General features: G+C 41.7%; 1 protein-coding gene across 1 annotated transcript in view; it reads right to left on the bottom strand.

The window, feature by feature from the left end:
- The window catches only part of LOC126281559 (regulator of hypoxia-inducible factor 1-like), a 222,054-nt gene that overhangs the window by 132,466 nt on the left and 69,903 nt on the right, over positions 1-19,685 (bottom strand). Inside the window, exon 5 of the mRNA XM_049980630.1 lies at positions 18,085-18,158. Within this exon, the coding sequence (XP_049836587.1) occupies positions 18,085-18,158 (74 nt within the window). The remainder of the gene's footprint in view (positions 1-18,084; positions 18,159-19,685) is intronic.

A 19,685-nucleotide genomic window follows, 5' to 3' on the forward strand; every position in this document is an offset into this window, starting at 1 on the left:
TGGACGTGAACCATATGTGCAGTTGACGGACTTTGAGCGAGGGCGTATAGTGGGCATGCGGGAGGCCGGGTGGACGTACCGCCGAATTGCTCAACACGTGAGGCATGAGGTCTCCACAGTACATCGATGTTGTCGCCAGTGGTCGGCGGAAGGTGCACGTGCCCGTCGACCTGGGACCGGACCGCAGCGACGCACGGATGCACGCCAAGACCGTAGGATCCTACGCAGTGCCGTAGGTGACCGCACCGCCACTTCCCAGCAAATTAGGGACACTGTTGCTTCTGGGGTATCGGCGAGGACCATTCGCAGCCGTGTCCATGAAGCTGGGCTACGGTCCCGCACACCGTTAGGCCGTCATCCGCTCACGCCCCAACATCGTGCAGCCCGCCTCCAGTGGTGTCGCGACAGGCGTGAATGGAGGGACGAATGGAGACGTGTCGTCTTCAGCGATGAGAGTCGCTTCTACCTTGGTGCCAATGATGGTCGTATGCGTGTTTGGCGCCGTGCAGGTGAGCGCCACAATCAGGACTGCATACGACCGAGGCACACAGAGCCAACACCCGGCATCATGGTGTGGGGAGCGATCTCCTACACTGGCCGTACACATCTGGTTATCGTCGAGGGGACACTGAATAGTGCACGGTACATCCAAACCGTCATCGAACCCATCGTTCTACCATTCCTAGACCGGAAAGGGAACTTGCTGTTCCAACAGCACAATGCACGTCCACATGTATCCCGTGCCACCCAACGTGCTCTAGAAGGTGTAAGTCAACTACCCTGGCCAGCAAGATCTCCGGATCTGTCCCCCATTGAGCATGTTTGGGACTGGATGAAGCGTCGTCTCACGCGGTCTGCACGTCCAGCACGAACGCTGGTCCAACTGAGGCGCCAGGTGGAAATGGCATGGCAAGCCGTTCCACAGGACTACATCCAGCATCTCTACGATCGTCTCCATGGGAGAATAGCAGCCTGCATTGCTGCGAAAGGTGGATATACACTGTACTAGTGCCGACATTGTGCATTCTCTGTTGCCTGTGTCTATGTGCCTGTGGTTCTGTCAGTGTGATCATGTGATGTATCTGACCCCAGGAATGTGTCAATAAAGTTTCCCCTTCCTGGGACAATGAATTCACGGTGTTCTTATTTCAATTTCCAGGAGTGTATATTGTGATCTGAGTCTATATCTGCTCCTGGGTACGCCTTACAATCCAGTATCTGATTTCGGAATCTTTGTCTGACCATGATGTAATCTAATTGAAATCTTCCCGTATCTCCCGGCCTTTTCCAAGTATACCTCCTCCTCTTGTGATTCTTGAACAGGGTACTCGCTATTACTAGCTAAAACTTGTTACAGAACTCAATTAGTCTTTCTCCTCTTTCATTCCTTGTCCCAAGCCCATATTCTCCTGTAACCTTTTCTTCTACTCCTTCCCCTACAACTGTATTCCAGTCGCCCATGACTATTAGATTTTCGTCCCCCTTTACATACTGCATTACCCTTTCAATATCCTCATACACTTTCTCTATCTGTTCATCTTCTGCTTGCGACGTCGGCATGTATATCTGAACTATCGTTGTCGGTGCTGGTCTGCTGTCGATTCTGATTAGAACAACCCGGTCACTGAACTGTTCACAGTAACAGACCCTCTGTCCTACCTTCCTATTCATAACGAATCCTACACCTGTTATAACATTTTCTGCTGCTGTTGATATTACCCGATACTCATCTGACCAGAAATCCTTGTCTTCCTTCCACTTCACTTCACTGACACCTGCAATATCTAGATTGAGCCTTTGCATTTCTCTTTTCAGATTTTCTAGTTTCCCTACAAGGTTCAAGCTTCTGAAATTCCACGCCCCATTCCTCATGGTAACCTCCCCCTTGGCAGTCCCTTCCCGGAGATCCGAATGGGGGACTATTCCGGAATCTTTTGCCAATGGAGAGATCATCATGACACTTCTTCAACTACAGGCCACATGTCCTGTGGATACACGTTACGCGTCTTTAATGCAGTGGTTTCCATTGCCTTCTGCATCCTCATGTCGTTGATCATTGTCTATTCTTCCGCCTTTAGGGGCAATTTCCCACCGCTAGGACAAGAGAGTACCCTGAACCTATATCCGCTCCTCCGCCCTCTTTGACAAGGCCCTTGGCAGAATGAGGCTGACTTCTTATGCCGGAAGTCTTCGGCCGCCAATGCTGATTATCTATCAAAATTTAGGCACTGGCGGGGATCAAACCCAGGAACGAAGACGTTTTATTTATGTATCAAAGACGCTACCCCTAGACCACGGGTCATCTATAAATGTCTTTTATAAATGAAAATACTGGATATTATTTTTCAAAAACTTTCTCCTGGTGTAACGTATGCTTTAGAGATCGTATTCAACTGCTGAGCAATACTGCCTTTTGGTTGGCCCTGTGTTGCGCATGGGAACAATGTCATTTAACAAAACTTTAAACTTAGTGTAAATAAGGAATTTGAAATAATGAAAAGTAATCTAAGGAAATGACAAAAGTAATCAGTTGTGTAGTCAGTGAAAAGTATTCAGCTGAAGCTCATTACTGAAATACATTATGAATGTTACGTGACATGTGCATTTCTGACTTGAAATATCCACAGAAATAAAATACTGCTGTGTTCGGAAGAAAAATAACCGTTTGAGATTACCTAAACTGTGCACTGTACATTAATCTGATACTTCTGACTACGAACTGTTTCCACATAAGAAGGCAAAGAGAGATCTGGCATGAAATTAGAGGACCGCAGCTCTTACTCAGAATGTTGTTTAGCGTCTGATGTATTGATGATCTCGAAAGCAAACAAAAATCAACACATGCAGCACTCACTGTAAAATGCGTTGTTGTCTCTTTTTTGTTATCATTATTATTTCTTGTCAGAAACAATGCGCGGTTTCGTGTGGCGCAAGATGCAATGCACATACGACAAAATATTCAGAACTTCATTAACACTGGTGGAGGAAGGTTTTACTTTAAAAATGTCGTTATTGAAAAATTTAACTCTGATTGTTGTAAAGGACTGTTCATCAAAGAAGACCCTAAAAATTACGAAATTCTCTAAATACAAAAATTACAGACATCTGAAACAACTGCGTTATTTGTGAAATAATGAAAACAAAGAGATCAAATTAACACTAATCGTGAATGTTAATAGTCACCTGAGTGACAAAGATTTTCTTCAATTAATAGTCTCGACAAGCAAACATTTCATTCTTGCGCATGCATTGGTTACCTTCAAAAATTCTTCCAAAAAATCTTTTCCATCAGTAGAATCAATAACATACGTTAAAAAACAAGTTTTCATCTCCATAATAAAGTATTGCAGATACTATCGTTCGGATTCACAAATATCAAATTTCCTTCTCTAAGAACTCAAGTGCCCGCTACTATGCGTCAAATAAGAATGCCCCGGCGCTGCACAACTGACTGGCGGAAAGCGCACCACAGATAAACTTAGACACAGAGTCAAGAATCTTATTCGCTATTCGTGCAGCGCGCTCATTCATCTTTGCCCCAGTAGAGTAAAGGTGAATAATTTACAATGGCAGAAAACATATGAAAACCTTTCATTACCCACTGCCCCCCCCCCCCCCCCCCAGAAAAAAATTCGTACGGTTTGTCTTAGATGTGGTAGACAAGGAAAATGATTTTCTTTTAATTACAGAGAAGTGAGTATAATAAGCTACAATTATAAATAACATCACAAGTGTTAGGACTCAATGTTGCAAAATGAACAAGAGAATGTTCCGATTTGTGTTTTACAAATGATGATTGTCTTTGCTCAGGGAGGAAGCACACACCATTTACTGAGTTTTGTACATGGTATGTAAATACTGCGTCACTTATAGCAATCGAAGATGTGCTTTAATGTCTCATATCAGCAATCCTGAGACTAGTACTGTTATACAATTGAAGGCAAAATGTTGCATCACTTAGCGCCAACGAAGATATCATTAAATGGCTCTTGTCATTAATTCTGTGGCTGCGAAAGTAAATGCAAGTAGCACAGTACTGATACGTTTCTTGGAGCATTGTTCAAGTCATATCAGGGGTAGTCTCAGTAAGGGAACTGACTGTCCATCAGTGATAACCCTCTGAAGACTGTTAGTAAATGTAGAACCAAATATGAACAATATGAACAGACTTAGGGAAGTAATTTTCCAGTGACAACTCATACGTCCATCTGAAGTCTCGTAGGTATCTAGCATCGGCTGTCTGAATTAATTCAAGCAATCAGCTAGCTCAAGCCAACATGTAATTAGGCAAGGGAACTGGTGCTTGTATGTGCTTCCGATGCTTTTCTTTAATCTGTTAATGAATTAAGCTACCATTGACAGTTTACGTGAACATAGCTAATTGTCACATTTCATTTCCAACTCCACTCCTCTAACGACCGTATTATCTTATATGTTTGACGATTGATTTGAACCTTTGCGCGCTTTCTATTTATTTGTATTACCTATTCAGTGACTGTAATCTAGTTAATTCATCTTGGCAATGAACAGGTTTTTTTATGACGTTTAATTTCATTCCGTAGTTCGATGAAACACTTTTTCTTCGCATCTGTGTGAGCTATGGTACTCAAATTTCATGTTTAATTGGGCCACCCCTCTTAAAACTCAGATTTTCATCATTTTCTGTTGCACGACTTAGTCATGGCATTTCACATGATTTAACGGGGAGCGGTCTGTGCGCTGCATAGCTCACCGCGTTCAGATATTGTTAGCATCAAGTGGTAAGCTAGAACCTCAACCGTAGCCTCACAACGTACAATTTTATGTCACCCTGCAGCCTTAAATTATATGAACTGACACAGGATGGCTTCCATGTGTGGCAAAAATTCCTCAAGGTAGCTTTCAGAAGCTGTAGCTTTCGTGCCACAACAAACACAAAAGCCATCACGTGCAAGCAGCAATAGTGAGCGTAGCTGCTTCCTCCTCCTCGGTGCTGGTGAGTGCAGGGTCCTGAACTCGTGTAGTTCAGACCATAGTCCATGTTTCTACTTATTTATAACATTCATTCTAACAGCTTGAGCAGTGAGGTACTCGAAAGAAGATAGAGGAAACATTCCCCGTAGATAACGCTCAAGTGACAGTGGTCGGGTTCGAGGCACGTTATACTAACCCAACTATTGCGGACGGAAATAATATCGCTCTAAATAAAAATGTAAATAAGGCTGCCATTAACATACAAACCGATGAGCATGTAATGCAGCGGTAGCCAACATACATCTCAATTATACTAGATACAAACCGAACAACAGTAACTGTAACAACTCGATCATATACAGCAAACTTCACGGAAGCCAGGAACTATCAGCAGTGGTAACAACAACCACGACAGCAGCAACCCCTCTTCCACAACTGCTGCCACGTCATCATTGATAATTTGTTCGGCTTGTGCAGCCACAGCAAGAGCTACAACGACAGCAACGGTAGCAGGCAGCAGTGTCTCAACAACACTGCTAGTAACGGCACTGCGAAGAGCAACGAACGTAGCTGAAAACAATTCTTATGATCACCTTGATGTATTGTCTACATATTGTCTATGTTAAGATTAAATCCCAAAATGTGAGAAAACTTCACAATGACACACTCACTGAAAGGAAGTAACGACGGGAAAAATAAAACTGTTGATAGCAAGATAGTGTCAAGGGACAGGAGAAGAGTTGAACTAACTTCTGCCATTGCGGGTAATTCACTTGTTGCAACATGATTACTGAGAGAGAAAAATCTAGAATGTTATGAACCTACGCACAATACGAATATCAATGAGAAGGACATAGTGATTGATACACAGTCCTCATTTCCACCAGTCAAAATTACAGTGTCCAATCATATATATATATATATATATATATATATATATATATATATATATATATATATATATATATATATATCGCATCTTCGTTTCCTAAACAGTCTGCCTCTTTGTAGCGAGACCACGGTCCTTCCGAAATAAACCGACACATGGCCAATACAGTATCTTGAATGACATAGATATGCTATATCAGTATAATGGACCAGTCGCTCCGATCAGGTAAAATCGCAACCCGCCTGGGGCTTCTACAGGAGCACCTTCGAACCAACATAAAGTTGATTGATACTAACGAAATAGGCCATGTTGTATTATATATAATTAAAAGATTACATGAAAAACCTTTGGCCCCATCTGCTAGACATAGAGCTTTTATTATAGATATTATTCCTATATAACGTGGCTTATAAAACCGTACATCTGACACAAAATATTTATGATAACAATATCGTCAGAACAACGGAAAGGATGTTCCTTCTTCTATTCCACAATGGAACGACAGGAGCCTTAGGTACAAGTCAAAGAGGTTGATTGTTATTATGAGCGAACTGCATGGTAGTATAGCGACAATTTCTGAAATCTGCCAAACTGACGATCTGTACCTGAAGCTCAACCGTCTTAAAATTTTTAGAAAGGACGGAGATGGTTGATAGGGAAGTTGTGGTTAAAGCGGAAAAAAACTTAATACGCACACCTTCTCGTATAGAGATAAACAGTATTCTCAAAGATACTTTGTGGCTCAACATAGTGAACTTACAAAGCATTCCGAATGTTATGTCTATATACTGTCCTCTTCATGCCCAAAATTCTGCAGCCGTATGCCCACATATATTCAAATCAGCTACCGCATAAATGCGCATTTGGAAGAAACTTCATTTCATGCTGTCGCATGTGGGACAACCAATTAAATTTTGCCAGCGGTGATGAACCATCAATCTCCATCGCTCAATCAGATCTAGTTTTACTAAGCACTAAACGACTGACATGATTAGGTATTTGGTCAAAAAGTCCATTCTTGACAGACTGTGCGATAATCACTTCATCATTATCTTTAAAATGCCTATGAGAACCATTCATATTCACTCGCGGCAGTGATCAGCATCTTACTGAAATCTCCCTGATAGCACATGCATCATGTCCATTAGGATACACGTAGGATGATGGTATTAACTATAAGCACATCAACTGGTAGGGATATCAAACGAAAATAAAATGGAGCTTTTAATGCTTGTACATCTAACGACGACTTGAAGATAAAAACACGCAATCTAAGAATACAAGTCTGAGAGCCGTCCTTGATATTATCTGCAAGATAATGAATAAGATGATCAAGAATAGATTACAGTATTTTATAGTATATAACAAAAGTCTTCACAGTAGGATATTTGGTTTCCTGAAAAATGTCAGCACATTATAGTCACTAAGTGTCATTATTACGAATGTGCAATTGAACTTCTCTGACAACCTGTATACGTTTGCAACCTTCCTAAATGAAAGGGATACGTACGGCAACGTTGATGTTTCTATATTATGGTAGATATATTTAATATGGAAGTACCACCGAAAATAGTCAACTAGTTGTCGCATTTACTACATCACAGGATCTTAAGACCAAGCACGACGGACGGACAACCGATTTCCAGGAACCGCCTACAAAGATTTGCCACAGGGGGATCGTTTCAGTACGCTAGTTTTTAACATACATATGCCAGGGTAATTGGTATACGATTACGTTAACCTGTCACCTTTCTACATGATGAGGACGTCTTTGTGACATATGTCAAACACAAGGAGCACACCTGTGCCTTGTACAACTTACAGCAAGTTCTCTGTGCTGTCGGAACTGGATTTCTCGAGAAAGTAGTGGATATATTGCCAGAGAGGTGCCACCTGGCGTCGTTACTAGACCCAGAATAGACACAGAAGCAGTTTGCTTGCTAATACAAACCACACTATTTTACCATCTACTCTTGTTAAATTCCTACGTGTGTACAAACAGTTAATTAAGACTCCGCTCTACGCCACGGCTGAAGGTTCTAGACTGGATACAAGCAGCAGCTCTGCATATTTGTAAAGGCCATATTAAATCGACATCCAGTCTCTTATGCAAGCGGAATTTCCTCCACTCGCTACGAGACGAAAACTATTATTTGTCCGACACATGTCGAGGGTCAGTCCTCTATCATTAATGACCCCTATTACTAAATCTGATACAGAGTTAAGTTACACTGGACGAAGGAACCTAAATCCGCACTAATAAAACCACATTATTTGGTGAAATCCTAAAACGTCCGATACCAGGTGTTACCATTAGTTTCACAGACGTCATGTAGTGTCTGTCAGCCGATATCTCTTTAAAAATTCTTTGTGCCGTGTACGCTGGTAGCCTGACTAAAGAATCAGTACCCTGGTGTGAACTGAGAGCCTCTACACTGTCGAAATTGGATTGTAACTGGCATGACTGGTACAAATCGTACGCGATCCTTCCAAAAGGGATGTCCCTGAAAGATCCGCTTCTTCTGATGACCAGACAGGTTGGGGACAATCGTCCTAGTACTCAACAGTAGCTTTGATATTAATTGCGGAGTTGTACGCCATTCATGAAGCTATTCTTTACATTGTCGGTTTCAAGTCGGCAAAGTCCTAATATGTTCTGACCCAAAAAGTGCCCTACAGTCTCTTACGAGAGCACTCGAAGGAAAAGCTGTAAATTCTTTGGCACACGATATACTGAGAATTATCAATAGAGCAAAGGGGCTGCGTAAACTGATTCCTGTACATTGGATACAGGGACGTGGTACTATGGGCAACGAACGTGCAGACCAGCTGACTAAAATACTGCAGCGTATACTTTTCACCGACATACCCCTACTATACACTGATTTTCATTGTATTATTAACCAATTTTGTCGCAGTTGCGAATCTTCTTGATGTCAACTAAATTAGGAGTGGAGCTTGTATTTGATGGTGGCTCATGAAAATTTATGCCGGACCGGGACTCGAACCCTGACAAACCGTTTATAGCGAGCAGTCGCCTTAAGCGCCTCGGCTATTCGTGCACGCTTCGAGGACCGGCGGAAACTTCCATATGCCACAATGTCTACGCCGCTTAGTACTCGCAGTTTTATCTGTATTCTCGCAACAAGGTTAATGAGACAAACGTGTTCAGTGTTAGTATGATCGCCGGCCGGTGTGGCCGAGCGATTCTAGGCGCTTCAGTCTGGAACCGCGTGACCGCTACGGTCGCAGGTTCGAATCCTGCCTGGGGCATGGATGTGTGTGATGTCCTTAGGTTAGATAGGTTTAAGTAGTTCTACGTTCTAGCGGACTGATGACCTCAGATGTTAAGTCCCATAGTGCTCAGAACCATTTGAACCATTTGTTAGTATGATCACAATATCTTTCCGTCATACATGCTCCCATGGTTTTGGACGATTCAGCAACAAATTCCTAGCAACCACTGGTTTCTCAACTTGTCATTCACGAGTAAAGAATTTGTTGTTATTAGCAGCCTAATAATGACACACCATCAACTCGACCTCATATTTTAAAGGGGAAAAAAGCACACTTGCAAGATATCAGCCCCAGCAGTCGATCCCGTGCAGTTCTGGTAGTAAGCGCTAACGATCCCCAGGATGTAAAGCTTTTAAATTTCACGGCCACTTGTTCTTTGTCAATCGCTCTCCGCCACTGTAGCAGCCCAATAGTCGAGCGAGAAGAACTGAACAGCAGCTTGAGTAAGAGGTTTACGAAATACTACTGTGACATTCGGAACATGTTTTCTTCATTGTGTCAAGGTGCGAGATTTTTAGCTTCTAGCTTATACCAGAGATCTCTTTGCTCTGAACATTTTTACGTTGCTATTCACAAATTGGGTTTAAAAGAATGAAACGAATAAGTGTATCATTCATTAATTGAGAATTGGAGTGCCATTTCATTATTAACACCACTTCCTTGTGTTGTTTTCTTCAGATTTTAAAGCTGACAGTGTTAAAATGAAGTACATAGTTACGCAGGGAATGCGCTTTACTTCAACGTGATTTGCACAATTAAATCGTAAACCGAAAATAATTAAGTTCATGTCGTAGTAATTCTTCAGTTGCTTAGGTTTAAATATTTTCCTTTTGAGGCCTATGTATAGCTGCAGAATATTGTTAAATACACCCATCAGAAAAATTTAAGCATATAACTGGTTCTTTTATCCTGAAATGAGATAGATATCTTATACTATATTTTTTGTTAATATAGAACATTAGGCAAAGGAAAACTACATATAGGATCTCTTTGAACTGATTACGAAATGAAAAACGAACGCTATTTGAAAAAACAAGAAGTTCCAATGTGCCACAACATTAAAAAACATAACATTTTGTGTTCAGTGCACTGTTCAATAGCGTGTAGGTCCTCCAAGAACCCTCAGGCACTCTTGAATGCGACGAGGCATGCTCAGTACCAACTCATTGCATACATACACTGGTGTCCAAAATTAAAGCAACAAATTTAGCAAGGTTGCGTATATTTTGCCACAAAACACTATAAACAGGTGGTAGTAAAGTAAAAGCTATGTAAAGAATACAGAACGTAATCAGGTGCAACATGCATAACGGTAAACAGAAAGGTTCTTCATTTTTTTTTCAAGTTAAATGATTTGGATACACATCCTGACAACTCGTTGATCTGCTCAGTATTGGATGTGACAACGTCTGGCACCAATACAGGTCTAAAAACGACGGGATATACTTTGAAGGGTGTAATCAATGTCGTGTTAAGGCAATAACGCCCATTATTCCCTCAGAGCTGCTCGCAAGTCTTGCAGAGTGGTTGGTGTATGCTGACATGATGCAGCCCGTCTCCCTAGTGTATCCTAGACATGCTGCACAGGATTCAAATCGGGAGCGCGAGCAGGCCACCCCATGCGTGCAATATCTTCCGTTTCCACAAAAACATCAACCACCTGTCCTCTATGAGGTCGAGCATTATCGTCCACTAGTACGATGTCAGAGCCCACAGCACCTTGCAACAACCGCGCATGAGCTCTCAAGATCTCCTCACTGTATCTGACAGAAATAAAATCTTGCTGGTTCACCCGTACAATTTCGTGAAAAGGTGTTCGAGCGATCAACATAATCCCTGGCCACGCCATTTGGATCCTTCTCGATATCGGTCTCTTTCCATAAAGTCTGGGTCCCGAAATCGTGTTTCACGTGCCCTCCAAATGCGAATCCGTCGAGAATCACTCTCCAGACCAAATCGGGAGGGTGTAATCAATGTCATGTTGAGGCAGTAACGTCCATTCTTCCCTCAGAGCTGCTCGCAAGTCTTGCAGAGTGGTTGGCATGTGAAAAGAACATTGGCCCTCCGTTCGACCGTCCAGGTGGCATGTTGACACCTCCACTCTAGACGTTCCCTTCTGTGAAGACACTCCAGAGGTAAACAGACAGCAGATCTTCAACAATAGAGACCGCTCTGCTGAAGCCTTCTTTTCACCGTTTGCCTCGATACAAGTCCAGGGGATTCTGCGAAGTCACATGTCAGTTGCAGCGCAGTACTAAGACGGTACAGTTGTGTCCTTACAGCCAAATAACGGTACACTGTTTCTGACGTCACACGTGGTCGGCCCTGTCCTGTTTTCCGGGATACAGTTTCGGCCTCTATAAACTGTCGCCTCATCCGAGAAAGAATGCAACGATTCACATTAAGCCATCGGGCCATATCAGTTAGCTACGCTCTTGTTTCCATTCTTCCTTGTATGCGGCTTCTCTGTGCCACACTGCACCGTCTGTGACTGTGTACACAGCGATTCTGGATGTGGGGCTATCCTGCAAACACTACTCCACTTGATAGGTGCCCTGACGTCATTACTGGCGTGATTGTCCTTTGATCGGTATGCCACCTTCCGTGCAGAACACGATCGTAACGACATTTGTTGACTGTTTGTATGATTGTATCGTGAATTAGACATAGATCGGGTGAATAGCAGTTTGTTGCTTTTATTTTGCTCACCTGTGTATATTATCCCACTTCTCGATGGAAGCTTTCCCGATAACTTCAATCGTTAATGGAGGATGTTGACAACTATAAATCGTTCTTTTGAGCAAGCTCCATGAATGCTACAAGCAATTCATATATGGTGAACATGCTGTACTACACAGTCTTCGGATCCCACGTCCTGTGAGATACCGAAACACACTGCGAGCACAATGAATTCGGGCCCTATCATCCTGTAGAGTGAACCTGTAACACCATTATCAATTATGAGTAATTGGTACAGAGTTATTATGTTGAACATTAAATCAGCAGTAACAGACTCTACATGCCATAGCTTGAACTATTGCATACCTATAGCTATAATGAAGGTTGTTAACTACACATATTACTGCAGTGATGTTTAGTTTAGAGTTTGATTATATTATCTGATACCAGCCATTCCTCCTAACTCCCCTGGAGATTATTATTGGGGAGTTTGTTGGTTGTGACTGCTAGCATTTAGTCAGCTGTTCATAATTCCTTAGATACAACGGTAAGCTTCGTTACAGTGTGTGGTATACATTTGTTACTGGCTTCAATATTTCATTGAGCTGAATTAACAGTCATGGTCAATGGCACTTCCGAGTCATCAACGGTCAGGTAACGATCATGGCACCACCGACATATTATTGTTTATTTACATGCTGAACGTAAGCCTATAAGGTGAAATTACTGACATAAATGGGAGCAAAGGAATAATTAATTCCTTTTCAAAAGGCTTCGGATTATATGCCAATTTCCACGGGATCTATGTCGTGAAAAGGCTTTCCTGCTTGTCACCTTTGTCTACTGAGCTTGACAGCGTGTCACTGTGGACTGAGTGGGAAGTTACTTGCGATGTTTTGCTATTTATTTAAAATACTGTTGATGATTCATGGAAGTGTGTTCTGTCTATGCAAATAAAAGAAAGGCAGTATGTTTTTTGCTATATGAGTTTCGCTTCTTGTATTTGTGAAGCATCTTCAGTGGCCCGTAACGCATGCTTCTTTTTGTACACATAATAAATGTATTGTGTAGTAGTTACAATATATTACTATGTTACATTTTGACACGTTTTACTCTTGTTGTTCAGATCATAAACAACTTTGGTAGCCCAAATATCGTGATGTTAAATAATCGTTTGGTGTTGCTTATGATTTTCACTGTTGTTAGTCAACTTTAGTCCATTTGTGTGTCCTGGAAATGTGTTCATTCAGTCTTTATGCTCCAACTGGCCGATTTACAGCGTTTCTTCGCCCACACTTATTATAACATATCTTTTCCACTTTTCATGCGTTATAATAAATGTGGGTGAAGAAACGCCAGAAATCGGTCAAGCATAAGGATCGAATGAACACATCTCCAGGACCAAACATATGGACTAAAATTCACAAACAACAGTGAAAATCATAACACCAAACGATAATGTAACATCACGATATTTGTGGTACAAAAGTTGTTTCGCCGGCCATTGTGACCGTGCAGTTCTATGCGCTTTAGTCCGGAACCGCGCTGCTGCTACGGTCGCAGATTCGAATTCTGCCTCGGGTATGGATGTGTGTGATGTCCTTACGTTAGTGAGGTTTAAGTAGTTCTAAGTTTGAAGGACTGATGACCTCAGATGTTAAGTCCCATAGTGCTTAGAGTCATTTTTGAATGCCTTACTTGTTCCTCTCGCGAATGGAATGGGAGTAAAATAACTGTCGGTAAGCCTCTCTATCAGCTCTAATTTATCGAATTTTCTCGTGGTGATCATTTCGTGACATGTACGTGGGAGGAAGTATTATGTTGCCCGACTCTTCCTGGAAACTGCTCACTTGGAATGTCTAAAGTAAACCTCTCCCTGAAGTACAAAGTCTCTCGGGTAGCATCTGTCATTGGAGTTTGTTAAGCATCGTTGTAACGCTGTTGTGCCGATTAAACGAACCCCTGACGAAACGCGCCGCTCTTCGTTGGATCTTCTCTATCTCTTCTGTCACTCCTACCTGCTAAGGATGCCAGATTGAAGAACAGTGCAAAAAATCGTTTTAACAAACGCCTTGTTACCCACTTCCTTCGTTGATGAGTTATTTTTCCTTAAGATTCTTCCTAGGAATCTCAGTTTGGCAACAGATTTTCTGCAATGGATACTGTTTCCAGCAATTCGTCAAGAGTTTTGTTTCACAGTACTGAAGACGAATAAGTGCTCACAGCTCTTAACGGACGCATTTTACAGCCCATGTTTACTAGACATTTTTACTTCAAATGATCACTCCTGTCATATCCTGAATATTGACCATTCTTCCTCGGACAAATGTATGATGTGAGGCAACGTAAGTCACTGCGCGCAACTAATCTGACTATATTCATCCGTTATATGAGAAAGAGAGCACTTAGTGATTTCCAACAAACTTTAAACATTATTTCAAACCGTTTCTAAATATTTTATCGCTTACCTGCTTAAAATCAAGTGCTTAACACCTTAACTCATTCGAAAATAATGAAATTTTGAAACCGTTTTGTACATGGGACATCGATTCTTTAAAGAATCAGGCGTTTACTGGTACGAGCTAACATGTATGCCTTGTAGAAAAAGTTGTAAGCCATATCCTGCACACAACTGAAACTGTCAACAGCAAATTACAACATGAGAGGAAAATCTTGTTCCTGATTTAAACGTCAAGGTGGATGTTGTTGGTGTGGTATGTGCTTGAAACTTGCGTTCTGGAAGAGAACACAAAAGTAGCTAACTACGTTTTCATAGAGAACGATATCGGAACTCGCTGGGTACTCTGCCATCACCGCCTTCCAGTGTCTGATTCGAACAGGTTTTGAACCAATTCGTCAGTCTTGGAGAGCATGTGCTTCCTTTCCTGTGTTTTCTGACCTACAAAAATCTTCATTTCCACACTGTTCGTTTCGAAAATTCTGTTATATTCATTTGTGATATTACTTTAGAGCTCTTTTAATACACAGGATACACCTCGCTGCATGACACAATAGGACTTCTGCGGCTTTTCACTTCAATTACCTAGACGTGTTCTTATGCTGTGTTGCTGAACACCTAATTTGCTCCGTAGTAAATATTCTGTTCAGTAATATCTATCCTAAAAACCTTATCTCCGCCCGAACCAGCCATGAAGGCGCAACGGTACCGACCAGCCGCCGTGTCATCCTCAGTCCACGGGCATCACTGGATGCTAATGTGGAGGGGCATGTCGTCATCACACCACTTTCCCGACCGTATGTCAGTGTACGAGACCTGAGTTCTTAACCAAGTAGCTCCACAGTTTGCCTCACAAGGGCTGAGTGCACCCCACTTGCCAGCAGCGCTCGGCAGACCGGATGGTCACCCACCCAAGTGCTAGCCCAGCCCGACAGCGCTTAACTTCGGTGTTTTGACGGGAACGGGTGTTACTACTGCGCCAAGGCCTATCCTAGATCACGAAAATATGTAAGAATTTTCGAGCCGTGGGGGCGTTGTGCTATCTTTGGATCCTCTGGTTGACTGTCGTCCCGGTAGGAGACGTCAGTGGCGCACTGATTCGCTCGGTTTATCGCTGTTTGCGGCGGTTACCGGATTTGTGTTGGCACGAGTTGGCAGCAGGTGCGGACGGACGGACCGGTCTGTTTATATGGTGGCCGTTGGGGTCTCTCGCTGTATTCAGAGCCGTATGCACGATAGCATCTACTGACGCTGATCTCTGGGATTTGGAGAGAGAGTGCACCAGCAATTTGCTTTCTCGAAAGTTCCTGCCGAGTGCAGTTTGTATGCTCTCGTCCGGAATAGTGCTTTGAATGACGGCAAATGGAGTACTAAAGAAATTATGGCGCATGTTCTGTTTATTTCTGTTAGAACCTCCGAATTAGTATCGGGTTACGTGAATGTTAACTTGGATGGGCCACTGACTGAAGTGGTAAATTTGTCTTTCAACTATTCCGTTCAGAGTCTGCCAGCGGTTCTTAATGTGCACTGGTATTTTCATTTCTTGTTTTTTAGCTTTAACTCAGTTCCTGTCTGTTGCAAGTTTTGAGCAATGTTAAAGCAACTTTCGATGTTTCAAACTAATGCCTCTTTAAATTTCTTTTAGATGGCTTTAAATGTCGAGGGTCTGCAACCTCAATCTTATACATAAATGTTAAACCTGAAGTCCGTGTTAGGCGAGTAAGCTTGTGTATATTATCCTGTAGCTTCAAAAGAGCATTCGATATCTGTTGATAATTCTGATGCTGGTTACCACAAGTTTCTTATCCTTGTATTAGCATTTTTAGTACAATAATTGAAATTTCTGCTTATAATTGAAAGATGTAGGCCTTATTCATTTAATTTAGAGTTATGTAACTGGTTATCAAAAAAATGGTTCAAATGGCTCTGAGCACTATGGGACTTAACATCTGAGGTCATCAGTCCCCTAGAATTTAGAACTACTTAAACCTAACTAACCTAAGGACATCACACATATCGATGCCCGAGGCAGGATTCGAACCTGCGACCGAAGTGGCAGCGCGGTTCCAGACTGTAGCGCCTAAAACCGCATGGTCACTACGGCCGGCCAGGGCCGGAAGTGTCGGAACTATATACTTATATCTATAAAGAACAGACACCATATCCATACAAGTATATATTCCGTTCAGAATCTAACAGCAGTTTTTAATGTGTACTGGTCTTTTCATTTCTTGTTTTTTAGCTTTAACGCAGCCCCTGTCTGTTGGAAGTTTTGAACAATGTTGACTCTGCTTTTGATCTTTTAAACTAACGCTCTTTTAAATTTCTTTTAGGTGGGTTTAAATCTTCAGGGTCTGCAACCTCAATCTTATCTGTAAATGTTAAACCTAAAGTCCGTGTCAGGCGGGTTTGTATGTATTATTCTGTAGTTTCAAAAGAGCGTTCGATATCTGTTGATAAATCTGATACTGGTTATCACAAGTTTGTTATGCGTGAACTAGCAGTTTTAGTACAATAATCGAAAAAAATGGTTCAAATGGCTCTGAGCACTATGGGACTTAACATCTATGGTCATCAGTCCCCTAGTACTTAGAACTACTTAAAGCTAACTATCCTAAGGACATCACACAACACCCAGCTATCACGAGGCAGAGAAAATCTCTGACCCCGCCCGGAATCGAACCCGGGAACCCGGGCGTTGAAAGCGAGAACGCTACCGCACGACCACGAGATGTGGGCCAATAATTTAAATTTCTGCTTATAATTAAAAGGTTTAGGCCTTATTCATTTAACTCAGTCATGTAATTGGTTAGCAAACGTTATGTTACCGTAGGAGCTTTATTAAGTCTTGAAAGACCTCAACCCGTTACTGCCGCAGGTCTTGATTTTAGTGTATGTTACTTGTTGACAGCTTCGGCTTCTGGGTCGTGACGCTGTAATTGACGCAGCGTTTGCCCACGTGTGCGTATTTCCGTTTTCCGGCCTGTGCATGTACCCGCACACGTCTCCCCGGTGGCCGATGGCTCTCGCTCAAGTTTTGGCTCCAGCTGCAACTGCTAAACGAGTTAAGCTTTTGGTTTATTCCATTTGATGGGAGGGTGGTTTTAAGTAACTGACTTCTCGAGCTTCTCCTGTCATGTGATCTAACGTAACGAAGCTAAGAATCTATTTTCTGTACGTTAGTTTACGAACATTTAGTGTACTTAAGTTTCTGAACGTTTAAAAACCATCTGTCAATCACTGGCCTTGATAGTCAGCTTGATCTAAGTTGGTTGCACACTTCTTGCAATACATTCCAAGACTACTAGACTTAAAGTTATGAACTTTCCCTCTTTCTAAGAGGATTGATTCTTGTTCTTGGTTGTTGTGTAATTTAATTTAGGATTATTTACTTAATTCTACTGTTATACGTGATGGGTTTAATTAAAGGGCTTTATGGCCGTTTAATACTTTGTGTGACTTTGACTTCTTGTCTGCCGACTTTTAAGAGTGGCCCCTGCGAGGTAAGGATGGCTTCGACTTACCTTTTCTGATAAACAATAGTTATTTTAATTATTGTACCTTCGTTTTAAATTTGCTTCTGGGCAAACAGATCTTTCTCCTGTCTAAAGGTTGTTTATGTAAGAGAAACCTGCTGTTCATTATTATAGAGAAGACTATGGTTTTAACTACCATTTAGATTGTTGGCAAACTTGAAATAAATTTGTAATTTCTTGAGGAAAAGTGATGTGCTCAACTTGGGTACGTCGTTCCACGTCTCCTATCCTTTGTTCATCCTGTCCATGGACGTTTCAGCTTTCAGTTTTACCTTTGTTTTCCACATGGCCATCTTCAATTACGGCAGCCAGAAGGACGACAGCAACGATAACTCCAAGGACTGCCCTGGAAAATTAAGAAAATATGTTCATAATTTTTTACAGTTTTCTACTGACGTTAAAAGATAACAAAAATTGATAACTGGCTTGAACAGGAAACCAAACAGTGTTTCTCTACAGGCAGAAAATAGTTTGCATAAAACTTTGTTTGTAACAAGTGAAATGCGTACTTTAGGCTTCAAACTGCTTCAATTGCAAATTCTTTAAGATCCTATTGACGTATTAAAGAAGATACGACAACTACAAACGTTAATGATCTTGAAAACATAATTGAATGTCATAACGTAATAAAATCATATAAAAAGTGCAAACCACCTTCATAACACATCCTTCACGGCTATTAAAGTAATATGCAGAGAGTCGTGAATTATTTCATCCATCAGTAGAGATACGGCAGGAATTCTTGTTGTATTATAGTTATAGATTGACATTATACTGAAACACAGCGCCCTTTTATGCTATTTGATCATTAGTCTTTTGCGAACGTTATTTAGTTGCATCATCGGCATACTCAAGAGAAGTATCACGGACGGATTATTCATGTCACTCATTTCAAATACTAGTTTAGTTTCAGGTGCTCGTTCCACGACAACTACTCCTTATTAACAAAGCTCATCAACTTTTAAGGCACAGTGTATTTATTATCAGGAGGTGCTGTCAATAAACAGTTTTATTAACTTTGCCGTCCTCACGTCTCGTACAGATTTATTCGCTTGGCGCCGGCAGCGCTAGTTCGGATTACTTGGCTTGTCGCCGGCCGCTTGTCACCTTTCCGTTGATGACAAGCTTCAAACACATTGACTTTTGAGCTCTTTACATTTCCGGAAATCCTCTATTTTGTCGTATCGTTCCACAAACTAGAATTTTCTTTTCAAGTAACTTCTCTGCAGGTTCTACACTGTTATAATAATTATCCACGCAGAGGTGATGCCAGTTTCCATCAGAAGGTGTCAACAGTTCCAACACTGTTTCTGCTAAACACTGTCCAGCGCCGGAATATATCTTGAATGAGAAAATGTACCCGAATCACACTGCATCCGAATGAGTATGCCGTATTTCGAAATTTTCGACTGATTGTAAACTTTAAAATTTAACCGTCCACGCCACGGTATCATCAGTTGAGATTTTTTGACTTAGATTAAACGTTTCTTTAAACTTTTTGGAAAAATAATCAATTACTAATTGCACTTCGATAAGCCGTTCGGCATTGCCGGTCGGTGTGTCTATCAACGGATTCGTTGACCAATAATAATCGATCCTTGCTTTTCTTACAATTCCCATAAGGATAGCAAGCCCAAATGATTTTCTAAGTTCGGGTACCGTAACGCCGACAAATTTGGCATTTTTTTAATGCAGTTTCCTTCTATAGCAATTTTGACTGTAGTACTTGTTGGGTTTCGTTGCTAATATATTCAAATGGTTCAAATGGCTCTGAGCACTATGGGACTCAACTGCCTATGTCATAAGTCCCCTAGAACTTTGAACTACTTAAACCTAAGTAACCTAAGGACATCACACACATCCATGTCCGAAG

This window comes from Schistocerca gregaria, chromosome 7 (assembly GCF_023897955.1).
Source record: "Schistocerca gregaria isolate iqSchGreg1 chromosome 7, iqSchGreg1.2, whole genome shotgun sequence".
Lineage (NCBI taxonomy): Eukaryota > Metazoa > Arthropoda > Insecta > Orthoptera > Acrididae > Schistocerca > Schistocerca gregaria.